This window comes from Equus caballus, chromosome 10 (genome assembly GCF_041296265.1).
Source record: "Equus caballus isolate H_3958 breed thoroughbred chromosome 10, TB-T2T, whole genome shotgun sequence".
Lineage (NCBI taxonomy): Eukaryota > Metazoa > Chordata > Mammalia > Perissodactyla > Equidae > Equus > Equus caballus.
The window spans coordinates 37,224,512-37,252,188 of record NC_091693.1 but is presented as its reverse complement, the minus strand read 5'-3'; the positions used below and the strand labels follow the sequence as shown (position 1 = coordinate 37,252,188).

Genomic DNA, 27,677 nt, shown 5'->3' with positions numbered 1-27,677 from the left:
CCTTGAGTTGCTGGAGAATTAATAGGCGGCTACGCTAAGGCAAAGAATGCTGGTTCTTAACATGTAACAGTCCTGTTTATTTACAAACTTAGTTTTCTGGATTTTCAAGATCATCTATCACTGTCTTGGAAAGAACAGCTCACATTTGAATGTGTCTCACTGCCATGGAATTTATTTTGACATGCCTAAATTTTCTCCTATTGATTCATTACATTATTCATTTTGGCAATTTTCAAAATTAGAGCTGATCCATGAAAACATTCTCTCTGTGTTTTTGTATTTTTCACTCCCTCAGATAAGGACGTCCTTCTCTCTTATCTGACTAACTCCCACAGCATCTTGGCTCTGCTCAAGCATCTCTCTGTCTGGGAGTCCACCACTTCTAAAGATCTGCTGTAGATACCACAGCCCACTGTGCACACCTCCACCAGTGCACTTGCTGCTCAATGCTGTGGCTTTGCCTGCTCCTTTCTCTTCTCCACTGGACTGCAAGCTCCTTAAAGTCATGGACCGTGTCTTTCATCTCTTTCCTAGAACCCAGCAAAGTGTCTGTCTTATAGCAAATATGCAACAAATTCTTCTTTTTTAAAAACAATTTTTCTCAGCTCTGAGATTCAGAAAAATCTCAAACACATTTTTCTTTAATACACTTTTAAAGTTTGATTTATTGAGGAGTAATTCACATGCAATAATAACAACTTTTTAAACTTGTACAGTTCAGTGAATTTTGCCAAATGTATTTAATCCTGTGACCACGCCACAGTTATGATATAGAACATTTCCATCATCCCCAAAAGTTCCATTTGCTCCTTTGCAGCCAATGCCCTGCCCCGCCCCCAGCCCCTGGAGACCTCGCTCTGATTTCTGCCCCTAAAGTTTTACCAGTACTGTACTGTGACAGAAATGGAATCATATGTAGCATGTATGTATTCCTTTGAATTTGACTTTTTCTCTGGGCAGAGAGAGTCTGAAATCCATCCGTGGTGCATGTATCAGTCGTTTATTCCTTTTCACATCTCAATAGCATCCATTGTATGCATGGTCTAAATGCGCTTATCCATTTGATGGACCTTACAGTTGTTTCTGGTTGTTGACTATTATGGATAACGCTGCTATAAACATTCACATATAGGTCTTTACATGGACATATATTTTCATTTCTCTTGGGTAAATATATAGGATTTGGATTTCTGAATCATATGGTAAGTGTGTATTTAATGTTATAATAAAATGCTAACATTTCCAAAGCAATTGTACCAGTTTACACTTCTACCGGCATTATATTCTTTTCAGTTCATAAGTGCTTTTAAAATGAATATCATAAGTATACTCATACTAAGTTTTTGGTCTTATAGTTGTCAGATATTACTAAGTTACTAAAAACAACCTAATGTGTAAAAATAAATGGATAGATGTGCTGAGGTCTAGCTTTTTTGGTTGCCAGAGTAGAAAGGTGTTGAATAAGACCTGTTTCTCCCCAAATAATTCCTCCGCTGTTTTAGTTATAACAATACTTGAAATTCCTTCTTTGCAGTGTCATTTTTCCCCCCAAATAAGTTGTAGGGATTCCAAGTCACCAGGAATCCGATCTGGTAGGACCACCCCATCAAGGTTTGTCAGGACCGTTTCCCAAAGGAGTTGTGTGGGGAGAGCCATTCCAAAGATGGAGAACGGAGAGTGGAGAGTGGGGAGTGGAGAGTGGAGAATGGGGAGTGGAGAACGGAGAATGGAGAGTGGAGAACGGAGAATGGGGAGTGGAGAACGGAGAATGGGGAGTCTGAGTCCAGGGCTCACCAAAGCCAGGAAGAGCAGAGTGCCGCGATGGGGAGAGACACAGAAAGGGCCAACAGCAAAGGGCCAACATCAGGGCCGGAAGGAGACGGAACAGGAGGCCCAGTTTACTCCTCTGCCAGCGGGGGTGGTGGATCTGGGTTTGAGAACTAGCAGAGCCACTGTCTAATCAGGTGGCTTTAAGCAAATCACATAACCTCCTATTTAACATCAGAGTTTTTTCATCTGGAATGCCAAGGAAATAATGTTAGCTGAGTCTGCATCAAATGGGTAATTGTGGGTATTCTGTTGAGATGTACTGTTAAGTGCAATATGTGCTTCATAAATATCTTCTTTTATTTAGTAAAGTTTTTAAACTACTTTTCCTCTCTCTAATTCTCTTCTGTTAAACCTTCTTTTGAATTTTACTCTATATCTACCATATCAATGGTGTCCCCTCTCAGACCATTTAATCTCTTTTCCTGTTCCTTTAAAATGTCCCGCCCACTTTGGAGTAGGTAATCTGTGGCACTTTCATAAATTTCTTTCTACTACACTCAATTTCAGACCCAGAGAACAAAATTTTGAGGTTTTAGATGTGACTGGGATGTGCCCTTCAGGTTCAGGTTCTGTGACATGTCAAGGAACCCTCAAGGTACATTCCAACGAACTTGAAGTGGGATTCAAATCGATTTGAGATGCTGGAAGGAGCCTTCTCAATTTCTGAGGGGATGTAGGTGTCCTTCTGCGACTTTTCTGTTGTCTGTAAGACACGAATAAGCATCTTTTCACAAGACAATTTCCGTCATAGTCATTTATAACACGCCTACATTTTCCTGGACATTTTCCTACCCTCCCTTTCTATTTATAACTGCATTTGTTTTGCCTTCTTTGTGTTCCAGCATAATGTTTGTTTATAAAAAAGACATCATGTAATCCTTTTGGTGCCCTCTATGATAGGAAAGATGAAATGAAGTTTTAATGGAGTAAATGTCTCGCTAGGGAAAATAGATGTCTCTGTAATGATGTCATCAAGAATGATTCCATGGCCCCATTGTTCTCTGGGGATCTGCTGTTTCGATAGGCTGTCTAGCTCATAGGATGGTTGTTCTTTCAAGTAAAGCCAATCTCAAAATTATGCTAAGTGCGAGGGCCAGGAGTTAAGGAGTTTCTGAAAACAATAGCACAAAGGAGATTCTTCGGGCAGCTAGTTCTCCAGACTGAGTGGAAAGAGTAAAAATTTCGATTAAAGTCTTGCTCAATCTGATGTCAGTGACCAGGACTATTTGACACTTTGGATGGGGCTTGGCTTAGCTCGCTTTTTAGTTACCAAGTGCCCAGCACTGATGTCCATAGGAAGTGGATATTTGCCACTGGATTGCTATCCATCAGTGGTAGAGTCTGCTGGTCGTCCTCCATTATCTCTTCTCCCCTTCTTCCATAATAATAGAACCTCAAGTTTTAGATGGACACAGAGGTGGCCAGAGTTAACTACACTGTCAAGCCTCCTTTGCAGCTAGATGAGGCCATGTGACTAAGTTCTGGCCAATGAGATATAATCACAATCACCAAAGAGCAGCTTGTAGGCACCTTCCACAGAAGACAAAAGACATTATCATGTGACCTCTCCCCCGACCTTGTTTTTGTCCTTTGCTTTTTCCTTCTGGATAAAATTTGTATGTCATGTCTTAAGCCGGAGCAGCCACCTTGGACCATGTGGCACCTTGAAATAGAGGCCTCCTCTGTGGAGTAATAAGACGGAAGGAGGCCGGCGCCTGAGGCTTCCAGGGAACAGAGACACCACACTAGCTGTGGACTACACACCTCTCGACTTTCATGAGTGTTTTAGTCCCTGTTATTTCTGTTCTCTGTTGCTAGCAGCAGGATTTTTCTGATGCAATATACTGCCAGTTGTGGGCACTGTTAGGAGAGGAGCCATTAAAAGCAGGTGCGGCCTCGTTCTCACGGATTCCCAGAGGGGGTCTCAGGAAGGGAGCAGGCATTGCCTGTTGTGGGACAGGAGTCTATGGTGCTGGGTCTATCCTGTCACCTGCACTCAGAGCACACAGGCACTACACTGGTGCCAATTCAGTGTCTGCAGCAGGTAGACACTGGGGCTACCTTCCCCTCTTGCTTGCTCTGGAGCAAGCTGTAATGGTGCCTGGGCATCTGGCCTCCTTAGAAGCCGTGTCAGCTGCACTGGGAAGTGCTGGGTGGGCCAGGCACGCCTAGTTACATATGTCCCTCCCTATTTGTGGCAAGTTTTGTTTTGCTTTAACTTTAAAGATTGCAGCTGCAGATATGTTGTGATAGATGGCAGTCTGCCACTGCTCTAGTCTAACCCCTTTCTTGAGACAGTGAGGTAATGAGTCCCAACATGCCCAGGAATAGGGTATCCAGAATAGTAGAAAATAGTAGAAAAACGACCAACCAGGCAGCTGGCACCTGGATTCTAGTCCTGGCTCCACTGCGAGAAAAATGACAGTGAGCGAGCTAGTTAACAGCTCTGGTTCTCAGGTTTTACAAAGGTGAAATGAGGGACTGGGCCCTATGCTTTCTAAGATCATTTGTGGGCCTAGCAGTCTGTGATAATTCCCGTCATAACTAGATGAGGTCTACCATACAGTTTCATTTCTTTTTCTGAAAGTATTCAACCAATCTTTTAAGTATAAATATAGTGCAAAAATATTATTGGGATTGACACCAGAAGAAATAAAGCAAATTTTCCTCATCTTTGGATATCTGTTTCAGCATCAACATTAACCAGAACAAGAAATAAATAGCATCTTGACTGTCCTTTGGCGAGTGAAACTGTGTACCATGTGTTCGTCTGATTTAAACTTCAAAGCCAACGACAACAACGAACAGACCCCTCCGGGGGTGACATGGAAGTGGGAGTTGTGGGGATTGGGAAGCAGGTGGGCCTGGGTTTGATTCTGGCTCCTCCACTTAGCGACTCTATGAGCCTGGCCAATTGACTTTCCCTCAGTTTGCTGGTTTCCTGGTAAGCATTTTCCTAACTACGCTGGCAAGACTGAACCCAAATTTAAATATTCACTTGGACCACTGGTTTGGGGGCCAGGCCTACAGGCAGTTAGTCTTTATCTGCCGGTTCCAGATGACTCCTCTCAATCTTCCAGGTGGCAGTTGAGTTCCCAGCATGCTGAGCATAGACTTCATGAATAGCAAAGAAGGCTTGGCTTAGACCAGCACGCATCAGCCCTCATTGGCCACTAGAATTATCCAGGCAACTTCAAAAATATACAGGCCTTACTCCAGGGATCAGATTTAATTGGTCTACGGGTGGTGCTGGGACATCAATACAGAAGTTTTTCAGTGTCCCTCAGGGACCCTTTTGTGTAGCAGGCTTGAGACTCATTAGCTTAGACCTACCAGGGCCTCCTCAAGCCACATGGTGGCCTTGCAGTGGGTGGTGGAGCAGAGGGGAGAGCAATGTTGCTGAGCCAACCACAGAGTCCATACAATGGACATCTTGTAAAAGCCCATTGGTCACCTGCTGAGGCCACCTCAGCTCCAGTGTGGAAATCCGAATGTGCTTGAGGCACGGCTAGAAAACACAAGACCACACATTTCAAACTCATTTTCACAGGTGGTAATAAAAATGGTAAAGGCACAGGCTTTCATTTCAAAAAGTGTTAATAAAAACACAAACACGCTCCTCAGCACTTGGTTTTCTAACTACTTGCCTGTTGTAAACATGGCCTTAAGTGTCCTTAACAACAGAGATCAGAATCTTTAACTTTGGGGGCAGTTAGTGGTTTTGTTCAAAAGTTATTGACACCAGGAAAAAACAAAATAGAAAAGAAAAGAAGCCATTAAGTAAATAAAACTACACCTTGTTTCCTGAAAAACTAGACCATGCGTGTGAGAGTTCAAAATGATTTTCTCAATTTAAGCAATGCGTGAGGACTTCATGTACTTTCTGGCTGATGAGTCCAACACTTGGGCAGCAGACAGACAGGGGGAGATAGAGAAATTGTGCAGGCATTTCCCGGATGCTCTTTGTGTCACATGCAGCGTTCTGTCCTCGCCACCCATGCAGAAGCCGGTGGGAGCCCGGGCGGCGATGCCGGGTCCTCACCTTGAGTGACTGCCTGCTGCAGACAGTGCAGCTGGGCCTCCCTAGGGGCTTTCATGGTGTGCAAAAGCCTGAGAGAAAGAAAAGGATACATCTCTCTCTCTCAAAACAAATCTGGGTTTGAATCAAGATACTATTTTAATTTTATTAATATAGCAGAAAGTTGCCAATAAACTTTTTTTGTTAGAAAAAACCCCCAAGGATTTTGATCATCTATAAGGCATATCTAAAGCCATTGGTTGTGTCCCCCTAAAACTAACTTGCCGGGTCCACTTCCCTGATTTCCTCCGTGGCATCGTCAGTCTTTCAGTCATCTGACTTCGCTGGGCCATCGGATGCTATTTCCCATCCAGACCTCCTGAAGCCAGCCATCTCCCTCTTTGCACGCCGCTGTGAGCTCCAGGACCCAGAGCCTCCGCGGCGCCGCCCTGGACTCGGGCACGGCCTCTCCCAGGCTCCTTGCCTGTAGCCTGTCTTCTCAGTTACTGTGAGCTCCATTGCCAGAGTAGGCATTTTTACAACAAGATTTTTTTATCATTCTTTGGTTTAACAAGCATTTATTTTAATATAATGGAAAGACCATGGACTTAGATGTCAGAGAGCTCTGAGTTCAGATCCTGGTTCCAAAACTTACTAGCAAATCACTTGACTCCTCTGAGCCTCAGTTCCCCATCTATAGCATAGAGATAAAAATTAAGTATCACGGATCGATGTTTGCAGAAGGCCTCATGCAGTATCTGGCCTGCACTCTGTGTATTACCACATTTAGAAGGTTAAAGTGCAGAACCTTGGCTCCTTCCGAGTTCCACTTCTATTCCAGTTGTGTTCACAAACTTGCTGCTTTGTTTATTGCCCCAAACATTTCCTGTCTCCTGCTATTTTTCAACTTCTCATTTTGACCTTTGTGCTTGGAATGCTCACTCCTAGTCCTTTAACGTCTTCTCCAGCTAGAAATTCTTCAGGGACCGCTTCACCATACCATGCTTTCTCTTCCCATGAACTCCTCACAATTCTGATCGCTCGGAGACCTCTCTGCACGGTCTCTCACACCTCTGTGTGTCTTTACAGCAGAGGCATTTACTGCTTTGGTTGCAGATGATCTCTTCTAGGCTGTCTGTATACCAGCAGCCTTGGATCTGGAGGGGATCATTTCTCCCTCCAGAGCAAAGGGCAAGTTTGTTTACTGTCCAGTATAACAAAGATAATGTCTCCTTTCAGGGCAAAAGTCAGACAGGCTTATTGCCCTTATAAAGGGTTCCCCAAGCTCAGCTTCCGTTCCTGTAATGTAACCCACTGCAAATGACGGGTCAACGGACCCTCTTTGCATCACCCGGTCGGAATTGGGGCTTGGGAACCAGCACAAATGATGATACTCGGGCCACTGCTATTGCCGTGAGGAATGTAGTCCTTTGTCCTGGTTCCTTGTGTGTCTGCCAGCATCCATGAAATGGTAGCCGACTAACTTGTTAGCTCGCAAGTGGGATAAAATTTCACACCCTTCACAGTTCTTGACAACTATTATTATTGTTATTATTATTATTTGGTTGTTGTGGCTCCTAAATGTTTTTTCATAACAATCTACTCTTTCTGCCCTTTTTTCTTGTCATTGGTTTGTGGAGAGATTGGTTTACAGAGAAATTGGTTTGTGGAGAAATTGTTTTCTTTTTTTTCCTGTGGAATGTTCTGAATGGTGGATTAAGCTAATTTCTTCCTGTGATGTCATTTATCCTGTTTCTCTATACCGTGTATTTCCTCCGAAATTATTTTTCACGTTGGTCTTTTGCCTTTCAATTATACTGTCTCCACACCTCTCCTGAATCATTCGACTTTCTCTTATGTTTATTTCTGGCCTCTATTTATAGGCTTAAGTTTCTTATGGACAGGGCTTCCTTAGATTTGCCTTAACAAAAAAACCTTTCCAACGTTCCTAGGGAGCGTCACGACTACAGTAATGGCAGTTTTGAATGAATGCTCAGGGTAAAAAGGACTTGAGAGTCGTCTTAGATAACGGCTGTCTTCGTCCTCGTCTCCACCAGAGGGCGCTTCCCTGTGGATTTAGGAGATGCGCAGGCCGAGCAGCCCTGCTTTGAATATCTGGGCGTCAGTGCTCCATAAATACTGCTGAATGAATTAGTAAGTGTATAAAAATGCATATCAAGTGGAGCCTTGGTCTGGCTGGACTTCATCCTACCCAGGGGCTCCAAATGAGACCAATGAAAGCTTTGGACTATGATTTCATCATTATTACATTTCAGTCTGCTAGGCAGTAAGTTTGAAGGCCAAGAAAAAATCTTGAGAAAGGAATTTCCAAGACTTTTTCACATTTTCCACTAACCTGAAAGTGTATGTCAGTGTACACATACCTACTGCTGACACACAGAGCAGTGGCCTGACCAGAAGTTCTGAACCTTGTGCTACTTTGCTAGTTACAAGATAAATGTGTTCCAAGCCCCTTGCGGTGATAAGGATGACGAGCACAGTACTGAATCTTACAGAAACAAAGGAAGAAGCGGCAGAGGGTTGCTCTCTCAATTCTCAAGTGAATTTATTTCCTTTTATCTTTTACACTGTGCTCAAGGAGGTCAGAGCTAACTGAATAATCAACTCCCAGCAGCACTGGCCTTTGATGAAATCTGAAGGGTTTCTCCTAAGAAGGCGTCTGATCTGGATGTGGTGTGTTTGGAAGTTCATAGCTTTCCATGCATCCAGGCCTTCTTGAGGTCGGAGGTTGGAGCTGGCCACCTGCTTTGGTAGGAGGAGCACCAGGCAGGTACTGTTTTCTGCTCCAAAAGTGCCCACCCTCTGGTGGGGAGGTCGTCTCCCGAGGGGGAGAAGGTCTGAGTGAAGCCACAAAGCCCATGGGCGGCACTGAAACGGTCCTTTGCGCAGAAGCGGGCCCTCGAGGAGGCAGAACCGCAGGCGCCCTCTTCCTTCCTCAGCGGCGGCTTTGGTCTCCGCGCCTCGGCTCCGCTGGTGCAGAGAGGGGGTTGTCTACAGCCTCTCACTTGCAGCTGAAAACATTTTGAAGGAATCATCTCTTGGGAGATATGCGTGGGCCGCAGGAGGCTGCTTCCAGTGCCCCAGGCGTTCCAGAGTTTTGAAAGCAAGGCCTCATCTTAATTATCTTGCTGTGCGCTGCTCTGGGTTTGGCACTGCACAGCCCCATAGAAGGTGCTGGTTAAATGCGTTTTGACTTGCGTAGGGCTCGGGCGTGCGAGGGAGAGGATTCAGACACACTGCGTCTGACGCTTGCTGGTCACTGCCTCTGCGCCTCTGAGAATCACGCAGGCGGAGCACTGCCTCCTCGCTTCACACCCTCATCTCAAAGGGCTGTGAGGGCTTTCTTCAGCCCAGACCCTCAAAGTTCACTCTGGGTACGGCCCAGCGCAGCCTAGGAGCTGAGCGATCAGCGCACGTGCAGCCCAGCTTCTCTCTCCCTGCCCACAAGGTGCCTCAGCGGGAAGTCGCAGTGGGAAGTCTCACGTGTCGCTGGGAATGCTGGCTTAGTTAACCCGAAGCAAATCAATGAGGGGAAGTTAAGGGCGGCGCTATAATCTGAATTTCTTCCTGAAATTACGGCCTCTTGCTTTGTCTACCCCCGACCAGAACCCCGCAGCAGCTTTGGTGCAAGAATTTCCTAGGCGGCTAGTTAACGGGCATAAAGAAAGTTTATGCCACCTCCCCACTCGTTCTCCCATCCTGTCGCCTCTCAGTCAGTCCTGGGGATCAGATAGATAAAATGACATTTTTCAAAAGCCCCCCTAAAACTGTCGGCTCCCGCGGACGCCAGGGCTCGCGGTGACCGCTAGATCGCGCTGTCGGACAGGAAATCCAAGCTCTGGAGCCGCCGGGAACCCAGGAACCGGAGGGAGAAGAGGTGGGCGCAGAAAACGGTACCCGAAGAGCGAGGAGAGGGGGTCCCGGGTCAACACCTGAGGAATAAAAGCCGCAGAAAGCAACCCAACTGAATACGTAAATCCAACCAGCTCTGCCTCAGTCCATACAAACATTAACGGGCTCCAAGGGGTGTTAAGAACTGGACACACTACTGAAGGGCACACGAGAAGGTTTATACGCTTTTTACCCGTTTGTCCGCTTACCATACCGGGAGGCCAGCGAGGGGCCCTGGAGGCCCAACAATGCGGACGTCCTGCTGGGAGGCCCCGAGGCGCCCCTTCGGATGCGTCTGGGTTGCACTCGTGTCCTCTGAGAACGCGTGTGCTGGGACTAGCCTGTGGGTGTGCGTCTGTGTACTCCCCGATCCCAGTGTGACTTCCTTCCTTCTCTCATCCTGCTCTGGAAGTTCTGAGAAGGGATCCTTTTTCTGAGGGAGAGATGGCGTTTGCGTCCGTGATTTATGTTACCTACACTCCTTTGCGGCAACTATTTTCAAACGTATTAAATCTAAGTATGTAAGCGAGAATGCCTGGAGCGGAGCAGGAGAGGATGGCCACGCGGGTCGCCAAGACGCCGGTCTGCGTGGAGAGCGGAGCCAAGTGCGCGCTCCAGGGGGCAGACGCCTCTTCCATGCAGCCCATGGCCTCTAGCCTCAGGAAGAGGAGACCTGCCCCTGCCCTCGGCTCCCTGGCGGGCCACTGACTACTCCAGTCCCGGGATCCTCGACACATTTGCAGCTCCGAGCCAAATCAACCGGACAGGACTATTTTAAAACCAAGAATATCAGCTCCCAGAGTTACATTGCTCCCTAGTCAACAATATTGCCATCATACACACGCACACGCACTCACACACGGCACTTGGGCGAAATGCAAACCCTAGTCAGCCTGGGCTGACACTAAAGGCAGCAATTTTCCTTTCTAGACTGCGGGGGTCGGTTCCCAGGGGCGTCCCTGGCCGTTCCAGGCCGCGGAGCCTGCCAGGGCTTCCGCGGGTGCGGCGCAGCACAACTGGATGCCCGGACGGCGGCTGCGGGGGCTTCTCGGGGCTCCTTGGCTCTGTCCTTGAGGCTGCCACCCGCCTGCGTGCGTCTGTGCGAGGCGAGTCGAGGCTCGCGGGTGCAGGGCTGGCCTGGGTGCGGAGGCCGGCTCTCCACAGGTTGGGGATAGGGGCTCACTGGTACCTGGGCGATGCCCGCGGGCCGATTGTGCACGTCGGGTTATTTGCGCTCAGGACACACTCGCGCGCCGGAGGTTTGTGCCAGACAATGGGGCTGTGAAAATTTGAAGGGGAAAAAGCCTGTGCACTGTGCATGTGTGGGCTCTTTGTGCGAGCTGCCCAGCTGGAGTGGGCCGTGTGTGCTTGGGGAATGTGCAGAGGTGGCGATTCCCGTTTTTCTCCCTCCAGTCTTCTCTGGCTTCCTCTGGCTCTTGCTGGAGGCAGCCTATGCGTGGGGCGGAGTGCAGGGGGCCGCCCTCCAAGTTCTTGTCATTCTAAAGACAAGTTCCAAGGCTATCACTCCCGGTGGAGGGAAGGCCAAATTAGCGGACGTCAGATCAAACAGGGAAGAGAGGTTTACACTGGCGACAAGACCTCTGCTGCTTCTGTTGCAGGCGGTCAATTCCAGGGCGCCGCTCCTGCTTTTGCCTCCATGCCCCCTTCCCCATCCCCCAGAACTCAACCTTGTAGGGGTAACCCCTGGGCCTCAAGAGGCCAAAAGGCACAGGGCTTGTGCTGAGCTCACAGACGCGTGTAATCTGAACCTCTCCTGGAGACTTTGCTGGTGCCACAGTGTAAGAGCCCCGCGCTTGCTCCCGTGCGCCTAATACAATTTGGCAACCAGGAGTGCCAGGCTCCCTGCTCAGGGCCAAGAGGTGAAGCGGAGGGGGGAGGGGTGGCGAAGAGAAGAGATGATGCTGGCAGAAGGTCAGCCCCACATTTGGCCTCTATTTCCCCAGGAGTAGGGGGAAACTTACTCCCCTTTGTTGCTTTGACCCCGCAGGGTTGCAAGGGCAGAGCTTTCGGTCGGTCCCAAGCTTCCACCTGGGGCCAGGTTTTGCTCTGACCCGGGTGAGAAATTTCTACAGTGGGTGGAACGTGTTCCTGAGCAGCTCCCTGTTCCGAGGACCCCTAGGTTTCATGGAGTTCCTCGCCCTCTCTCTTGGCTCAAGTTAAGCTTCCAAGTTCCGTCTCGAAGCATCAGGGGAGAGAGACAGGACTGGGAAAGCCATCCCAGCGCTGAGCCCCGCGCGGGCGGCTGTCCGGGTTTGTCTGCCGCTCCGAGATAGAAAAAGACAGAGGCGCGCCGCGTGCACAGACAGTTAGTTAATGGAAACCCTGTAAATCGGTTTTAAGTGCACCCAGGACAGAGGGGGAGGAAAGTGTAGGTGGTGATGATGGGGGATCGGGCTAGGATGGGGTGGGGTCGGTCACGCATTCTTGCAGTTCTGAAAATGAGAGTCGCTTCCCTCCTTCCCATTGTTCTTAATTTAGAAATATCAATTCGTTAAGAGAAAATCGCACGGATAGGGAAACCCGAGCTGCCCAGCCCGTCCCACGCGGGGGGTGCGCGGCTCCCCTTGGCAGTGACCTCGGCTGCGGCGGTCGTCTTCCCTGCCCCCTCCCGCAGCCCCTCCCGCTCCTCCTCCGCGGCGGGGCACTCCGCTACGGCGATCGCCACCTCACGCCGAAGGAATGCTCGAAGTATGCACACGTTCCCAAAAGTAGACCTCCTTCACCGCCGGAGGAGCATACATCACCCCGTGGCAGCCGTCCACCTTCTCAGGCGTTTCGTAACCGAGTAAACTGAGAGCTGGGAACTGCCCTCTATTAAGTAGCCCGCGGCGCGGAGCCTCTTCCCACTCGACCAGGGCGAGCCGCCCCAGACGCGTCCGCGCGCCGCAGCCGCGGCCCCCGCCGTGCAGTCCCCTCCCGACCTGCCGCGCCCGCCGCTGCGCCCGGGGTCCTCCCCGCCTCCGCCCCCGCGGCCCGCCGCTGCGCACTCCCGGCTGCCGCCAGGTGCTCCCGGAGGCAGCGCCCAGAGCCCGGGCGTGCGGGGTCACACCGAGCGCCAGCTTCTGCGACCCCCGGAAGCCGCTGCCGCCGCCGCTTCTCGGTCACAGCCGCTCAGGTCAGTTCGCCTTCCTACCCCTTTCCCTTCCCAAAGATAACTGGGGAAACTTGCTTCTAGCCTGTGCCTTGCTCCGCCCTAAACCATTAAGGATCCGGGCGAGGAGCGTTTGGGCTTGTAAGAGTGGAGATGTGCCCGAGATTTGCCGGGTAGACTGGAGTTTTGTGATTCATTGTGTCTTTGAGGGAGAGAGAATTTAGCTTAAGAGCGCATGCAGGACAGCTGGTGTGCGTAAAGCAGCCTGCTCGGTGTCGATTTCAATGAGGGGTGCGCCCTGTTCGGTGGCCACCCGTCCCCGATACCTCGCGGTGGAGCTTTGTACCGGGATGAGCTCCTGCGCCCGGCGCTGCGGAGTTAGGGAGTGGCGCACGGTGCGGAATTCCTTGGGGCGCCGGCTGAGTGCTCTGCATCTCGTCGAGGCTGCGCGGGTGTGTGTGGCATCTTGAGACAGATTCCTGGTCGAGCGTTCTGGCTCTTTCCTATGCTTTTCAAAGCATCCGAGATGGTGGGTTAGTCCAGCTCTAGGGTACTCAGCCTACGCCGAATTCCCCCAGCTTTTGGAGAAAGCTGCCTCTTCCGACCTCTTTCCGAGCGCATTGGTCGAGGCCCTACACGGCGTCTATGGAACCTCTGAGCTAGTTTCCATCCCACATCCTAGAGTGTAGGGATCAGGACGCGTGAGGCCTCGGTTCATTTACAGAGCGGGGACCCGTACCCACGGTGCCCCAAAGCGAGCATCCTCAGGGATCCTCGAGTGACCATTTCGGGGCGTTCCGGGACCCCCTCCCCGCAACCTCAACTCAAACTATGTGGCCTTCTGAAATCTGCTGGAGCGTGGGGAAGGATGGAGCAAGAAATGAAATGAGCACTAACTTTGCCCTCGGCTAACTAATGTCAAGGTCGCTGTGGGTAGGAGGGGAGGTAGGTGACACGCATGGAGTCTGGAGGGACCCTGCGGGGTGGGGGGAGGGGTAACTTCCCTTTTTAACTGGACTCCATGGTTAAGGAATTAGCCACATCCAGCAGGGTGGGGGAGGGAGCGAGTTGGCAGAAGGAGACAATCCCTTAAGACCCTCCGCAACTGACTCATGTTCATTCATGAGGGTGAAGGGCCCTAGGGACTCCTCGCTGCCACGTAGGGGCGGCCGCTTTCAGGCATTTGTGTTTGAGAATACTCAATGAAGTGTTGCTAAGCATTCAGATAAATGTTTTGGTTAAAAGGAGGAGAAAAAATTTTTTGAAAACCTATGGACAGAATGCCTGGCTGGCTGGCTGAACTGACTGTACGTTTGGACACCCGGGCGCTGCGCCGTTCATTCCTGCCGCCGAGCAGGGCCGCCGATAGGGGGCGCTCTAGACACAGAAAAAGCGCTTCCACCGCTCGGGTTTTGTCCAGAGTTCAGCAGCTTAAAAAAAAATCTCCGCACAGCTTTTCCGTGGGTCGATTGTCAGCCTTTAACTTTTCGAGAGCACGACTGCCAACTGAGTTGGAAATTATTATAGCAAAGTTAAGGCCAGATGACGGGAACAATGGGCCAGTCTCACCTCTTGCTTTCCACCGAGGTAGAAGAGGTTAGAACGTCAAACAGTGGTTAATTAGGGAGAAAGAAATGGAGAGAGCCCTTGGATCCCAGAGCAGCGCCAAATTTTAATCTTGGCTTTATAAAAAGGAGCTGCGGGCAATTTGGCACGCTGCTCGTCAGACAGTTAAAGTGCAGTTTACACTCAGGCCGAGGAAAGCTGTCCTAATCCGCACACCGTGCCCATAGTTTGGAGAGACATGGTTGCAGCTTGTCAGCTCCTCTTCTCAAAGAGGGCTCGCCCTTCGGCTCACTTTTGGATCCCCAAGCACGACTTTGTTTTCCTGGGGCCTACAATACTTTATGTACCTCAGAGTCAACTCTCTTTTTACGTTTTGCCTCTGTCTGCTTCCCGGTTCAGTTCGCTGCTAGGAGCTTTTGTCTCTGGATTGGACCTTAGAATGTTTTAGAAGATTCTCTTCTGCCGACATGAATTAAGTGCCTACTGTGTGCTGGGAACCACAAAAGATGAATAAGACCCTTCGTCTTTAAGGAATTCCTAACCTAGTTACAGAATCAGGAAAAATCAGAATAGAACGAATTCTCTTCTGCAGCATATGTACTTGTCATCTGGGATAAATTAACAGTTCAATGAAAAGATTATTACTGAGAATTTTTATTAAAAAATCTCGGAAAAACAAAGGTGTTTTATCTCTTCTATTGCTTGTCCGTTTTTATAATGTATTTTCGAGTTGTTTCCCCTCATCTTGGGTAAAGGGTTTCTCAGATGTGAAGACGAGGCAGCTAGCAGGAGGGTCATTTCAGCTGGGGTTTACATTTTCTGTATAATCCATTTCAGACCCTTAAAGAGCTGCATATTTGTAGGCGGAACAAAATGAAGAAAAAAGAGAGTAAAAGAGGTTTATTATACTTTTCCAAATTACCCTGAGACTGCTAAAGTGCAGTTACCTAAAGAGTTCAGCAGCTAGGAAAGAGCAGCCAGCCAAATAGCATCCCCAGCTGGAAGAGATGTTTGGTTGAGTCAAGGGTAAAATGACCTCTGAATTACCACTGCCCAGGCAGGATGAAGTCATGTGGGGCCTGGTGAGGCTTCACCCGGGATGCTAAGCAGGACCAGCCTCCGGGAACACAGGACCCTCTTTAAACTTCAACTCCCTCTTAGTGCCATGATTAAACCGCTGTAGATGAACTTGACTTCCACTGCTCCACAATAGGCCCATTATCTGCTGGGCCGAGCCCTGTGGTTACTAAGGCGGATCTGGTCGGGTCCTGGCCCCGCTCCAGGCTTCAGGCTCCAGATCTAACCTGCTTCCAGGCCTGCGGGACCTGGTTCTGATGCGGTCACTGCTTCCTCCCGCAGATCCCTTCATGCGGCGGTGAGCTCAGAGGCCGAGCATGCGGACCCGGCTTCCCCCCGCGCTCGCCGCCCTGGGCGCGGCCCTGCTCCTGTCTTCCATCGAGGCAGAAGGTAAAATGCTCTTCCTTCCCCCTCCCCCAGTAACAATGCAGAGTTGCAGAAAGGAAAAGACAACTCAATCTGGCCCCTGTTGCTTGCTCTGTTTTTCTCGCACTTCGTGTTTTCTCAGGGGTTTCTCTCCTCCAGAGAAACGCCCCCTTCTCCTGAGGTTTGTCCGTTTCCCAGCTCTTAGGTCCAGCTCTCTCGTATTCTGCTTAATCCGTTCCGTACAGTGCTGTGTGGTTTCCTTGCGCTTTTCTCTGCGGTGTGCTGTCCACACTGACACCTACACTGTCGCCTTCCGAGAGGACCAGCCGCCCGGGAGGGGGCGACACCCGCGCCCAGCTCTACGCACAGGACCCCTCGGGGGTACCCAGGAGCCCGGAGCGCGGGCGCTCGCTTGCCTGGCGGGTGACCACCTGGCTCGGGGCTGCGACCTCGGTGACAGTACGAAATAAAAGACTTTAAACAGCGCGGCCTCTGCGCGTCTGTGTGTTTTGTGGGGAGCTCAGTCGTCTGGGTGGACGGTGCAGGGAAACGAGGTGGCGCCAAACCTCCCAGGGGATGGGTGGCAAGCGGAGATCCGGGACCCGGGGTGTCTTCGCTTGGCTCAGGGTCGCTACTGTCCCTGTTTGGTTCACGAGGCTTCGTAGGCACGTGGCCCAGGTCCGACCCTGTGCAGACAGGTTGGGTTTGGGCCAAGGCTCCCAGCCCAGGAAGCAGGCGGGCGCCAGAGCAGCTGGCCCTTCCTCCCCGCTGTCCCCTCCAGCACCCTACCTGAGCGCGGGTCGGCCAGAGGCCGGAGATCAGGACCCCAGCGTCTGCACAACGTCTCCATGTGGCTCGCCTTCTAGAAAATGAGGGACTTTTGCTAGATTTTCAACGTCACTTTTTGTCTGTCTTGTGCGCTAACTTCTCAGTACTTAGTAAACAAGCCATTTCTGTGTATTGACCCGATGGGAGCTTCTGTGCCCCCTCAGTGATCATTGGAGACCTGACAGACTAGAGTTATTGTTCTGCAAGGTATATAAAAGACATCTTCAAATTTGTTTTCAATAAAAGAAATGCCCCTGATGTGGTTAAGGGAGAAGAGAACTGCTACTGCCTGGCGCGGTGGTGGCAGCACCCCCCCGCCCCCCCCTCCCCCCCCGCCCCCCCCAGCTCTCCGGGCTGTGCTCTCTTAAGGTCTGGGAAAGTAGAGCTGCCTCATGACAACACTGAGATGTTCAAAACCTTTCTGTTGTGTTTGATGTTCTACTTTCAGACTGCAGGTACAAAAAAATTAAGGTTAGGAAAAGCAGAGGGTCTCCAAAATGTATGCCTATTTAGAAAGGTGACGGAACCGTGCTGCCCTCCTTGTGTGATTGTAGAGGCTTTTCAGAGTGGCCTCTGCCAAGTAATACTGGTGAGGTTGCTTTAATGTTCCTTTCTATGTCCTTGTTAGGAAGGCATTTTATTTGAGGAACTTCTGGAAGCCCTACTAAAGATATTTTAGATAATTCACTGACGCGGCCTATTTATTGCTCATTAAGAAAATAGTTATTTGAAAATCAGAAAAATTCGAGACTTCTGAGCAGAGGAATTAGATCGGAAATGATGTAAGTGGAAAGAAATCAGTTCGGAATTGGATAATGACTGGTTAGCAAAGTGCAGTTAAAAAGAACACTTGACTATCTACGTTGTTTCTGTATTTCACGTTATCTTTTCAGTTTGTATTTATTTCCACGCAGTACAGCTCTTCCTTTTGCTTTCTTAATCTGTATCTTTCTTGTCTTCCAGCTCTTTAGGTTAGCATTTAATAATTGTATTTTAGTAGCATTCATTTTTTTTGCCTTGTTCTGTAGGGTGGTACTGTCAAAAAGAAGTCGATTGTGGGCTGCAGTTGCCGGCTACATATATGCCAAAGTTTTCTGGTTGCCACATTAAAAAAGGAAAAAGAAACAGGAGAAATTAATCTTACAACATATTTAACTTGACCTAATATATCCACAATGTTATCATTTCAACATGTAATCAATATAAAAATCGTTAGTGGGCTATTTTACATTTTTTGTCCTGAGCCTTTGAATTGGGTGTGCATTTCATGCTCGTCGTGTGTTTCGTTTTGGACTGGCCACATTTCAAGTGCGGCGCAGCCACAGGTGGCTGGTGGCGCCCATGGTGGGCAGCACAGCTCAGGGGGGAACTAGCAAGTAAGTGCTCCCAGGAGACCGTGAAGGGCCAACAAAACTTGTGGCCATGGCCTTTCTGGGACGATGAGCTGGAAACAGAGCTTCTTTGAGATATTTCTGTGAGGGGCATTTCCGGATTTCGACTCGTACCTCTGCTTCCTGCTGTGTCCTGTCACCTTTGCTGTAAAGTCACCATAGTTACTTTATTTTCCCTGTTGCAACTCATACTTGTATTCATACTATTTTCCAACCAATTTCTATTTACTTAATTTTTCTTTTATTAATGTTATGATAGATTACAACCTTGTGAGATTTCAGTTGTACATTTTTGTTAGTCATGTTGTGGGTACACCACTTCCCCCTCTGTGCCCTCCCCCCACCCCCCCTTTTCCCTGGTAATCACCGATCAGATCTCCTTGTCAATATACTAACTTCCACCTATGAGTGGAGTCATATAGAGTTCGTCTTTCTCTGACTGGCTTATTTCACTTAACATAATACCCTCGAGGTCCATCCACGTTGCTGTGAATGGGCCAATTTTGTCTTTTTTATGGCTGAGTAGTATTCCATTGTGTATATATACCATATCTTTATCCAATCATCAGTTTCTGGGCATGTAGGTTGGTTCCACGTCTTGGCTATTGTAAATAATGCTGCGATGAACATAGGGGTGCAAGGGACTCTTGGGATTTCTGATTTCAGGTTCTTAGGATAGATACCCAGTAATGGGATGGCTGGGTCATAGGGTATTTCTATTTTTAACTTTTTGAGAAATCTCCATACCGTTTTCTGTAGTGGCTGTACCAGTTTGCATTCCCACCAACAGTGTATGAGGGTTCCTTTTTCTCCATATTTACTTAATTTTTTATATGTTGCAAACAACGCTTTTTTGGATATTAATTAAAAAGTTTTGGCATTCACTTTTTTCATCTCCTTTTTTATAGGAGGAACTTTATGTTTCATAATATGGTATTTTCTTCTATAGAAATAAGGGTGAAAGTGATTTTTTCTTCGCTTTTACTATTTGTAATTTTTAGCTATAGCATAGACTTTATTAACTTGTAACTTGACCAGTTCCCTGTATGACCTAGAATGTGTAAATTATTTTTGGTTCATGTATCCTATTATGTTAATTGCCATTTAGAAAATTTATTGCTTTGCATTTAAAAGTTAATGGCCAGTATTCCCTGAGAATTAGACACCTTTCTAATCAGTCTAGAATTTGAGATGAACACAAGTTTTGTGAAAAACCAAGTTTTGATTTTAGTAAGCCTGATTTCTAGTTTATAATATATAATGAATAATTCGGTAGTATCAATTCTTCAGTGAGTTGAGGCCATATGTTTTAATTATCTTGTATCTAGGTTAAGAGGCGAATTTATATATTTTGATTATCTTATGTCCGACTTAAACAGGAATTTCAAACTAGTGGAGAACTTGTACATCATCTATTCCAATTCTCTTATTTACCAAATGAGAAAATGAGGACCAGAGAGGCCGAGTGACTCAGTCAACCCACGCGGTTCCTCGGGACAAGGCACAGACAAGATCTGGGTCTTCTAGCCCTGGTTTAGTGCTAGTTCGCCCACACTGTGCTTTCTTGCCTCAAAACTGATCAATCCAATCAGTTTAATGAGAGAACACATTTTGTAATGAGTACAGAATAACCCATTACTTGTCTGAAATATTAACTTTTCAATTGTGTTTTTTTTTTGGTATCTTAGAAACACGCATGAAGTGAATGTCTATATAACGGCCAAGATCATTAAATTTATACGAGCTTTGGATGGTAAAATAATATAAATTAATGGTTTTGGATAGGGTAACTCTCTTTGCACACTTCTAGAGGTTTCTACCTTTAGGGTGGTACCCTCTTTAGTGTTGTTATCACAAAGATCAGGCTAAAGATCTTACTAGTTCATCAGGATGATATTTCAGTAGTGTGTTCTCAGTTTTGCTTCATCTTTAACATAATTTATACACTTACCAAAACTTATTAGACTCTTCTGCCACATGTCCATCTTTCCATTCATCTATCCATCCATCCATCCATCCATCCATTCATCTCTCCACAGTTGGTAAACTCTTGAGCATATCTTACTTTTGGGTGCCATAATAAAAGAAATTGTTTTCTGAATTATATATCAAGATAGACACTTTAGTTTTAAAATTGCTCGAACAAGTGTGTAAAGTTAACATACCAAATTCTATCTATATCTGAATTGGAGATACCTGAATCCCACATATTTATTACTGACCAGGGATCAAATAATGGTTTTTTATAGAGTAGAGAAATATATAGGTATATATTAAAAGGCAACTATGTATAAATATTGGTTTCTAAAGTTAATCTTTCATTTAAATAGTTCTTATTCTTTACATTTAACCCAGTATGGTAGAAAATTGTATGCTCTGGAGTCAGTCTATGGGATCAAAGTTTTGCTGCTTATTAGCTGTGTTAACTCCTCTAAATTTCACTGACTGGTCTGTGCAAAGGGGAAAACAAGGCCCGGTAAGCTGGGTTGTCATGAGAAGAAAAAGAGACAATATATAAAGTGACTAGCACTCTGCCTGTCACATAGTAGACATGCAACAAATGCTAGCTGTTATCATTTCTAAACAGTTCTAAATCCTGCCAATTTATGTAACAAAAATATAATCAGAATGCAGCTTTCATAGCATAGCTTTTTGATAACAAAAAGCGTTATTCATAAATATGAAATTAAACTACTGGAGTTATGAACACTTAAAATTTTAGTCTCTTCATTATCAGTATTCAGGTTTTTTGAATATATATCTGATTGTTACCTTATTTATAATTTAAGTTCTATTTCTCTTGGTTCAGATTCTCCTTCTATGCAACTATGGCTCTTTGCAATCAAAATCCATATGTAGATAGTTTATATTTGAAATATTCTGGCATCTGCATTGTTTCAGGAAACACAGACACTGCCTGTGACAATACCATGGTAGTTGTGAATTATCTTTATGAAAAAGAGAAGATTTTCAAAATTAATGAAAATGCATTTTGCATTGATTCAAGTTGACGTGGGTTTACACTCATACCTGCATTATTATCTTTTTTCATGAAATAAAAAAAAATGTATAAACAGAATGGCAAGCCTGAAGGGTTAAAAAGGGTAAAAGTGGCGGGAAGAAACGTGGGGCAGGCTCTCTGCTGTCTGCGTGCTGGTCGGCCTTCTTTCCTTCTCATTCCCAAGTCCCACATCTGAGTTTCTATGAACACCTTAAAGTCCTCTGAAATGTTAAAGACTTTTCCCAACAGTCAATTTTTCAGTTTTTCTGGAATCCTGGTCATTTGGAAATCAACAAGGTGGGCCGCTGCTGCCCTCCAGCAGTTTTAACCTAATGTCCGCTGCTTCAGGTCAATTTCCTTGCAAGGTTGGTGGTACTGTTTTTCCATGTACTGATTTTTTTAAAAGCATGCTCAGGCCAGTTGTGTCTGCCTTTGCATTAAATTTGTCCTGAGCCATTGCTACTGGAACAATATTTTATAATGATATTCTTAACACCTATTGTCCTATTAACATTTGTTGCATGCTTGTTATACTAAGTGATGACTACAGCTAGACCTTGCAGTATGGTTACGGACGCAGAATGTGGAATAATTAAGCTGTGCATGTAGATTAATAGTCTAATCTCACTGCCTGTGTATGGACAGTAAGAAAATAACATTTATTCCATTACTAGTGTATCCAATAAAAATAAAAAGCCATCTCATACAGTTGGAAGCAGCAGTTCATTAAAGCAAATGTTTGCTTAATTTGTTTTATTTCCATTAAAACGTGCTATTAATATTATATAAATCCTTAACCCCAGTTAAATTCTATGACTCATGTCTCAAAGCTACTACTGTATTTCAATTGACCTCTGTGAAAACCTGAAAAGAGATTGTAATCTCTCAAAATAGATGCAAAAATTCTGACTCACAAGGAATACTTTCAGACTTAAATACTTTAAGAAGAGTATGGCTGAAAGTCATCTTACTTTGTTGACCTACTTCAAAGGGTAATAATTTTTAATGCATCGACCATGCACTGACAGTGAGTCAGTACAATGCTGCATGATGAGGCATGAACATTGCAGAGAGAATATCATTATAAAATATTTCTGAAACGTCTTTGTGTAATGACTATTGTACATGGAGGCTTTCGTTCATTGTGGGAAACTAAAAACAAGTCAACATTTTATTGACACATGCATGATGCTGTACAGTTTTGTATGTAAACTATTTCTTTCTGTACTTTTCAATTATTCCTGTCATTGACTTCTTCAAGTTTTTATGCACAGTCATATCTTCAGATTGCTGATCCTTCTTCACTGTTTTCTTTAAGTTCTGTAAATAAATGTCCATAAATATACATTGATGTTGTCTTTTCATAATTAACCATTGTTTTGTAAAGGACCATACTGGCATTTTAATTTAAAATGCCACTTCTAGTATGGGGTATACCTGCTGCAAGGGAAGATAACAGTGTTAGTTTCCACCTTGCAAACATACAGTAAATTAGTGTAAACAGGCAGAATATTCATTTTATAAACATCTGTATATCACTGTTTGTATACATATAAATTAACATCCCTTATTAATATTTTTGAATATTTGTCTTAATGAATATGAATATACATTTAAATGTATATTTCCTTGTGAGACAAAGCAATGCTAAATTTTCCATGATTTCTCCTTTCAATTAAAATACATTTTTCATCTCTGCTACAGATTGAGATTTATCAAACAAAAATTAATAACGAGGCAACGATGCAGAGAATGACCCAAAAACATCATTGATTCTCTTCCACATTGTGGGAATAAAGTATCATGTCAATGTTCTATTAACTTCTATGGTTATAAGCAGGTTGTGATTTGGCATGCTTATTCAAAATGCGCTCAGCATGTATTGAGATTCCTTTAATTGTTTTGTGAATTGTTTGCATATGTGGTTATTATATGTGATTTCATTGTACTTGTATGTACTTGTATCCAAATATGTTTCTATTATGCTTGATTTTGCTGGCCATTCTTGGATGACCTAGCAACTCAAGAATCAAGAGTGTTTTGTGCTGTCTTCTGTAATATGTATACTCTCTGATGTTTTGTCATATCTTGTCAGCTTTTAATTTTATTCTTATCCAACAAGATATTTTTTATATTTGTTGGAAACAAATTTATGCAAAGACAATTTTAGTAAGCTTTGCTCAACACAATTCTTTATTAATTGGCCGTTTTGTGACATTGGAAAATGTAACTGATATCAACTCTCTCTTTTGCAGTTGACCCACCTTCAGACTTGAATTTTAAAATTATAGATGAAAATACTGTTCATATGTCGTGGGCTAGACCAGCTGATCCAATTGCGGGTTACAGAATAACAGTGGACCCTACAACTGGTAAGTTTTGAGATGTTGGGGTTTGAGGACAGCGACATCCAAGATGATGTAATCCAGTCTTCTCCCCATTTTCATTTTATTATGAGGAAGCCAAGATTTAGAAAACCTAAGGGACTTAGCCAATGTCACCAGATGTTTGGTGGACTCAAGTCTCTAGATTTCCAGCCTTGTAGTCCAGGTTATATTTTTATAGCGTTGAGCTTTATTAACATGGTTTGCTGTGCTAAGCTGTTGTTATTAAAAATGGACATTTTTTTTACCTGATTAGAATTTGTTGGTAATCTTTGATTTTATAAAATAGAATTCTCTCTTCTTGAAATACTTAATCTTTCCAACATTTAAAGTGTCAAGTGCTGAAGTGAGTTGTTACGCCTTACCCCGTGTCCTAACACACTTCAGTACTCAGGAAACATTATTTGGGGGTAATGGTGAGCTGCTATGATGGAGACGTGAATTTACTTTGGCTGGGTGGATTCTGTAGATCTTAGGTTAAGATTCTTTGAAAAAACATAATTCATTTGGTTGTTCTTAAGAGTTATCTTTAGTGTTCATGATGTTGCCCAAGTATGGAGAACCAATCTCTGTTGATTAACTTTGAGTTCTAACATGAAGTGGGAAAATAACTATTGCCACTAACACTGGCTGAGTAGTAGGAAGCAGTCTTGAATGGGTGACTGTAGAGATGGATGATGTCAACATAATTTATCACTAGAGCTGTGTTTAAATATTTATGGCCTTTAAAAATACTAATGATTTTAAATGCTGATTTATCAAGGAATTGGGAAGCTTTTTTTAAAAAAAACATGATCTGAGAACAAAGTGTCAAGAATTTACTTTTTCCTCTTTGAATCTTTTCTCCCCAAATATAATCGCAGTTAACTAGTTCCTTTATTCTAAAGTAGAAAAGCACTTGGAAAAGAGTCCATTCAGTTTTCCTAGGTAGGGAATTGAGGACTCCTATACTCCCCAAACTGGCACTAGGACCAACCAGCCCAGCAGAGCCCTGGTGTCTTGTTGGCCCATGGGGCCCTGGGCAGTTCTGCCTGCTCCGCATGTAAACCAGGAGCATTTCTCATGGTTCCATTACACCTGCTACATTTCTTGATTATTTACGTTTTGATGGAAACTTAATATAATTAAAAATCTTAGCAGGCACTTAGTCTCTAGGAACTACTGTGTTCCCTGATTGAGTTGAGAATTAACAAAATCTAGAAGGTAGTACATAATTATCAAAATCTAAGTAAACAGTACACTGTACCCTGAAATGTCTGATACCGAGTTAAGTCAATTCAGAGGACCATGGTTGGCCATTATGTATGTACCCATTTGAGTAGGGAGAATGCATTGCTGCCACACAGATTATTTCCCACTCGAGGTTCATCTTAGCCTGTGATGTTTATTTTCCTTGTGTTGATTTTTATCCCTTATTTCTCTGTCTCTGCTTTCCTCCAATGCATAATTTAAAATTAAATTACTTTCTGCTTTATGTCTCATTTATAGAAAGATTTTGTTGTCTACATCAGTCTTCAAAAACAATGAGGGATTTTTTTGTTTAATATTCTGGTATATCTTTAATCTAGAAGAAGCTTTGAGTCCTCAAACAAACATTGAATATGATTGTAACAAGTAAAGGCAATGCCAGTCTACTTACTGAATTTCTAGAATTCAAGGTTTTGGTTTTGGAAGACAGTAGAAAATAATGCTTGGGTGTTCTGAAGAAAAGTGTACATATTGAATTTTTCAGGTTGTGAGTGTATCTGGGAATTACATTATATTGTGTTATACGTGAATAATGTTTGTTGCATTCATATTTTCTTTTCTATATTTCCAGATGGGCCCACTAAAGAATTTACCCTTGCAGCTAGTACCACTGAAACTTTATTATCAGACCTTATACCTGAAATAGAGTATGTGGTGACAATCACTTCCTATGATGAAGTAGAAGAAAGCGTGCCAGTTATCGGCCAGCTAACAAGTAAGCATACATATAAAGTACTTTCATACTTTTTATTTTGTGGAAGACTTCTCAAACTTTTAATTTAATCTGTTATTAAGCTGAGTTAATTTATATCAGTATTAAATATTCTTTCTATGGTCCTAGTTATTAGCGGATGTTAATTCATTCTTGATTTATAACCCTGGTCTCTGGAAGCAGCAGGAATGTTATGAATGAAAACTATTAAAAACATTAAACTTTGCCAGGCAACAATGTTAATGTCTTTTTGAAATATATCTAAAATCTCAGTAAAAATAATTTATTTGCAAGGAAATGCTTATTCGGCAGTAGTCTCTGACCAAGTGGGCATGGACCATACGTTTGAAAGGCAATGGTGACAGGCAATATAGATATTTTCTTTTTAGGAATTATTTGTATGAATTCATTTCCTTTTGTAATAATCAAGTTTTGACTCAGTTCAAACAGGTGGTCCCATGAAGCCAGGGGAGAAGAAATCTGGAAAAACAGAGATACAAAGTAAGTATTTCTCTTAATATTTTTGTTTGGATTTGTAGAAGTCATAAATGTCCTATGTTCCAACTGTCTACATAGTTTGATCTTATTCCTTTATTAATGTCTATGAGCTTTATCTGGAAGAAGTACAGACAATATAATATGTGACCAAGTGGTTGTAATATCTACATTCTGACTTTCTAGCCAATTTTTCGTTCTATTTACTAAATATTGTTTTCACTGGAAGTGTCTTGAATTTGTCTGAGTTGAAATCTTCCTGCGGGACTTCAGGGTTGGCTGAATGACAAAGCCCCTGTGGGACTTGACTTCTTTCTCAGACGGACTGAGAGAAGGAGCTGGTGGCTTAGGGACGTTGAGAAATATAAGATGGAGCACGAGAGAGAGGCCCTCACAGTGTTTGAAGAAATTCAGTTGCCATGAAAATATCTTCCTAAGTCTGTGTGTATGTTGTGCTCATCTCTGGGGTGTTTACATGGCCTCAGTTGATGGCAATGGTAACTGTTTCCAGAGTCTCTGTGAGACATCTCTGGTAACATGTAAGTCCTAACATACCTAAAGAATATGACATATTTTCCAGGGGTGTTGGGGCGGTGGCATCTGGGAATGGGTGGGGTGAGAGATTGGAGTCGAGGCTTTTGCAGTTTGAAACAACTCCCCAGGTCATTCTGACAGGTCCTGCACTTCCACCATTATTATCCCACCCCTACAAAGAGTAATGGAGGCAAATACTAAAAAAAAAAGGCATGGAAAACATGGTTTTACAGTGTTCTTTACGGTATAGAATTAGGAGCCCAACCCCAAACAAAGCGAGCTACACTGTGACCCTTGAGGCATTTGTAACCAAATGAAAGCAGTTTCTGTTGGCTGGTCTAGGTTTTGCAGTTTCTAGCTCCTTTTGTCTTATCCTGCTTTGTCTAACTTAATGGGATGGACCCTTAAGGCCTTTTTTGGACTTCTACTTTTGCCACCTTATAAAAGTTAGATTTATGACCCAGGATGACGATAAAAAGATTACGAACGCAAAGTCCTCTTTATCTGGAAGTTTTTTCTTTACATCACTGTTTATCATTCTTTCTTGTGTTTAATAATCTGAAACGAAGTTTACAGTATGCAGTTATAATGCCAATATCTTCCTGAACTATCAATATTTATTCTAAATCAAAGCATTCTGCCAAATATTGACTTTTCAGCAGACTTATATTGGCCCATGAAATAGTGTGCAGAAATTACTTAGGCAAGCAACTGGTACTTGGCTTACAAAATTTTCCAGGACCCTTTCCTCCTCTTCCTAGCCAAATATTTCTTTTATTATCCATGAGCTGACTTCAAGGACAGAATCATCTTCAGAAAATTCACTCAGTGCTGCCTAACGAGTGCAGATTTTCATGAAAACCAACCTGTTCCCCCCGACCACGGAAAGGAGGAAAGATATTATATTAGGTTATAAAAGCCAATCTTTGCATTTTAGTAATTTAAGGTTACTATGTGTACTTTCGGTTTTGAACCAATATGCTTTTTCCCCTTTGTTTAGTAAAAGTAGGTTTTGGTTGTCAAAACTAAATGCATTGATAATTGGGACAACAGGATATTCTGGCTATCTTGCATCGTGTTTATGCTTGTTTTTACTTCTTTGGACTCCAGTAACCTTCTATTCTAATCCACTGCAAACTTTAGACTATTATACTGTAAAATGCAGGAGAATGTTAAAAGATTTGCCCTTTTCTTCCACTCAAC

At 44.7% G+C, this 27,677-nt stretch overlaps 1 protein-coding gene and 1 long non-coding RNA gene across 7 annotated transcripts in view; one reads left to right on the top strand and one right to left on the bottom strand.

Annotated features, from left to right (window-relative positions):
* Nucleotides 1-634: 634 nt before the first annotated feature.
* LOC138915983 (uncharacterized) lies at nt 635-13,758 on the bottom strand. The gene is made up of 3 exons (XR_011422548.1): nt 13,199-13,758; nt 5,164-5,338; nt 635-2,533 (listed from the first exon to the last, which is right to left on the bottom strand). It is a non-coding gene; the product is annotated as an uncharacterized lncRNA (long non-coding RNA).
* The window catches only part of COL12A1 (collagen type XII alpha 1 chain), a 108,525-nt gene continuing 93,267 nt past the window's right edge, over nt 12,420-27,677 (top strand). For 4 of the 6 annotated variants that reach the window (XM_001914742.6, XM_014733816.3, XM_070225140.1 and 1 more), the window contains exons 1-5: nt 12,455-12,896; nt 15,798-15,905; nt 23,357-23,473; nt 25,305-25,448; nt 25,887-25,946. In XM_001914742.6, the coding sequence (XP_001914777.3) occupies nt 15,833-15,905; nt 23,357-23,473; nt 25,305-25,448; nt 25,887-25,946 (394 nt within the window). In that variant the 5' untranslated portion in view covers nt 12,455-12,896; nt 15,798-15,832. Of the gene's footprint in view, nt 12,897-15,797; nt 15,906-23,356; nt 23,474-25,304; nt 25,449-25,886; nt 25,947-27,677 lie in introns of all 6 variants that reach the window. The other 2 variants (XM_070225142.1, XM_005596795.4) reach the window with 2 other exon arrangements.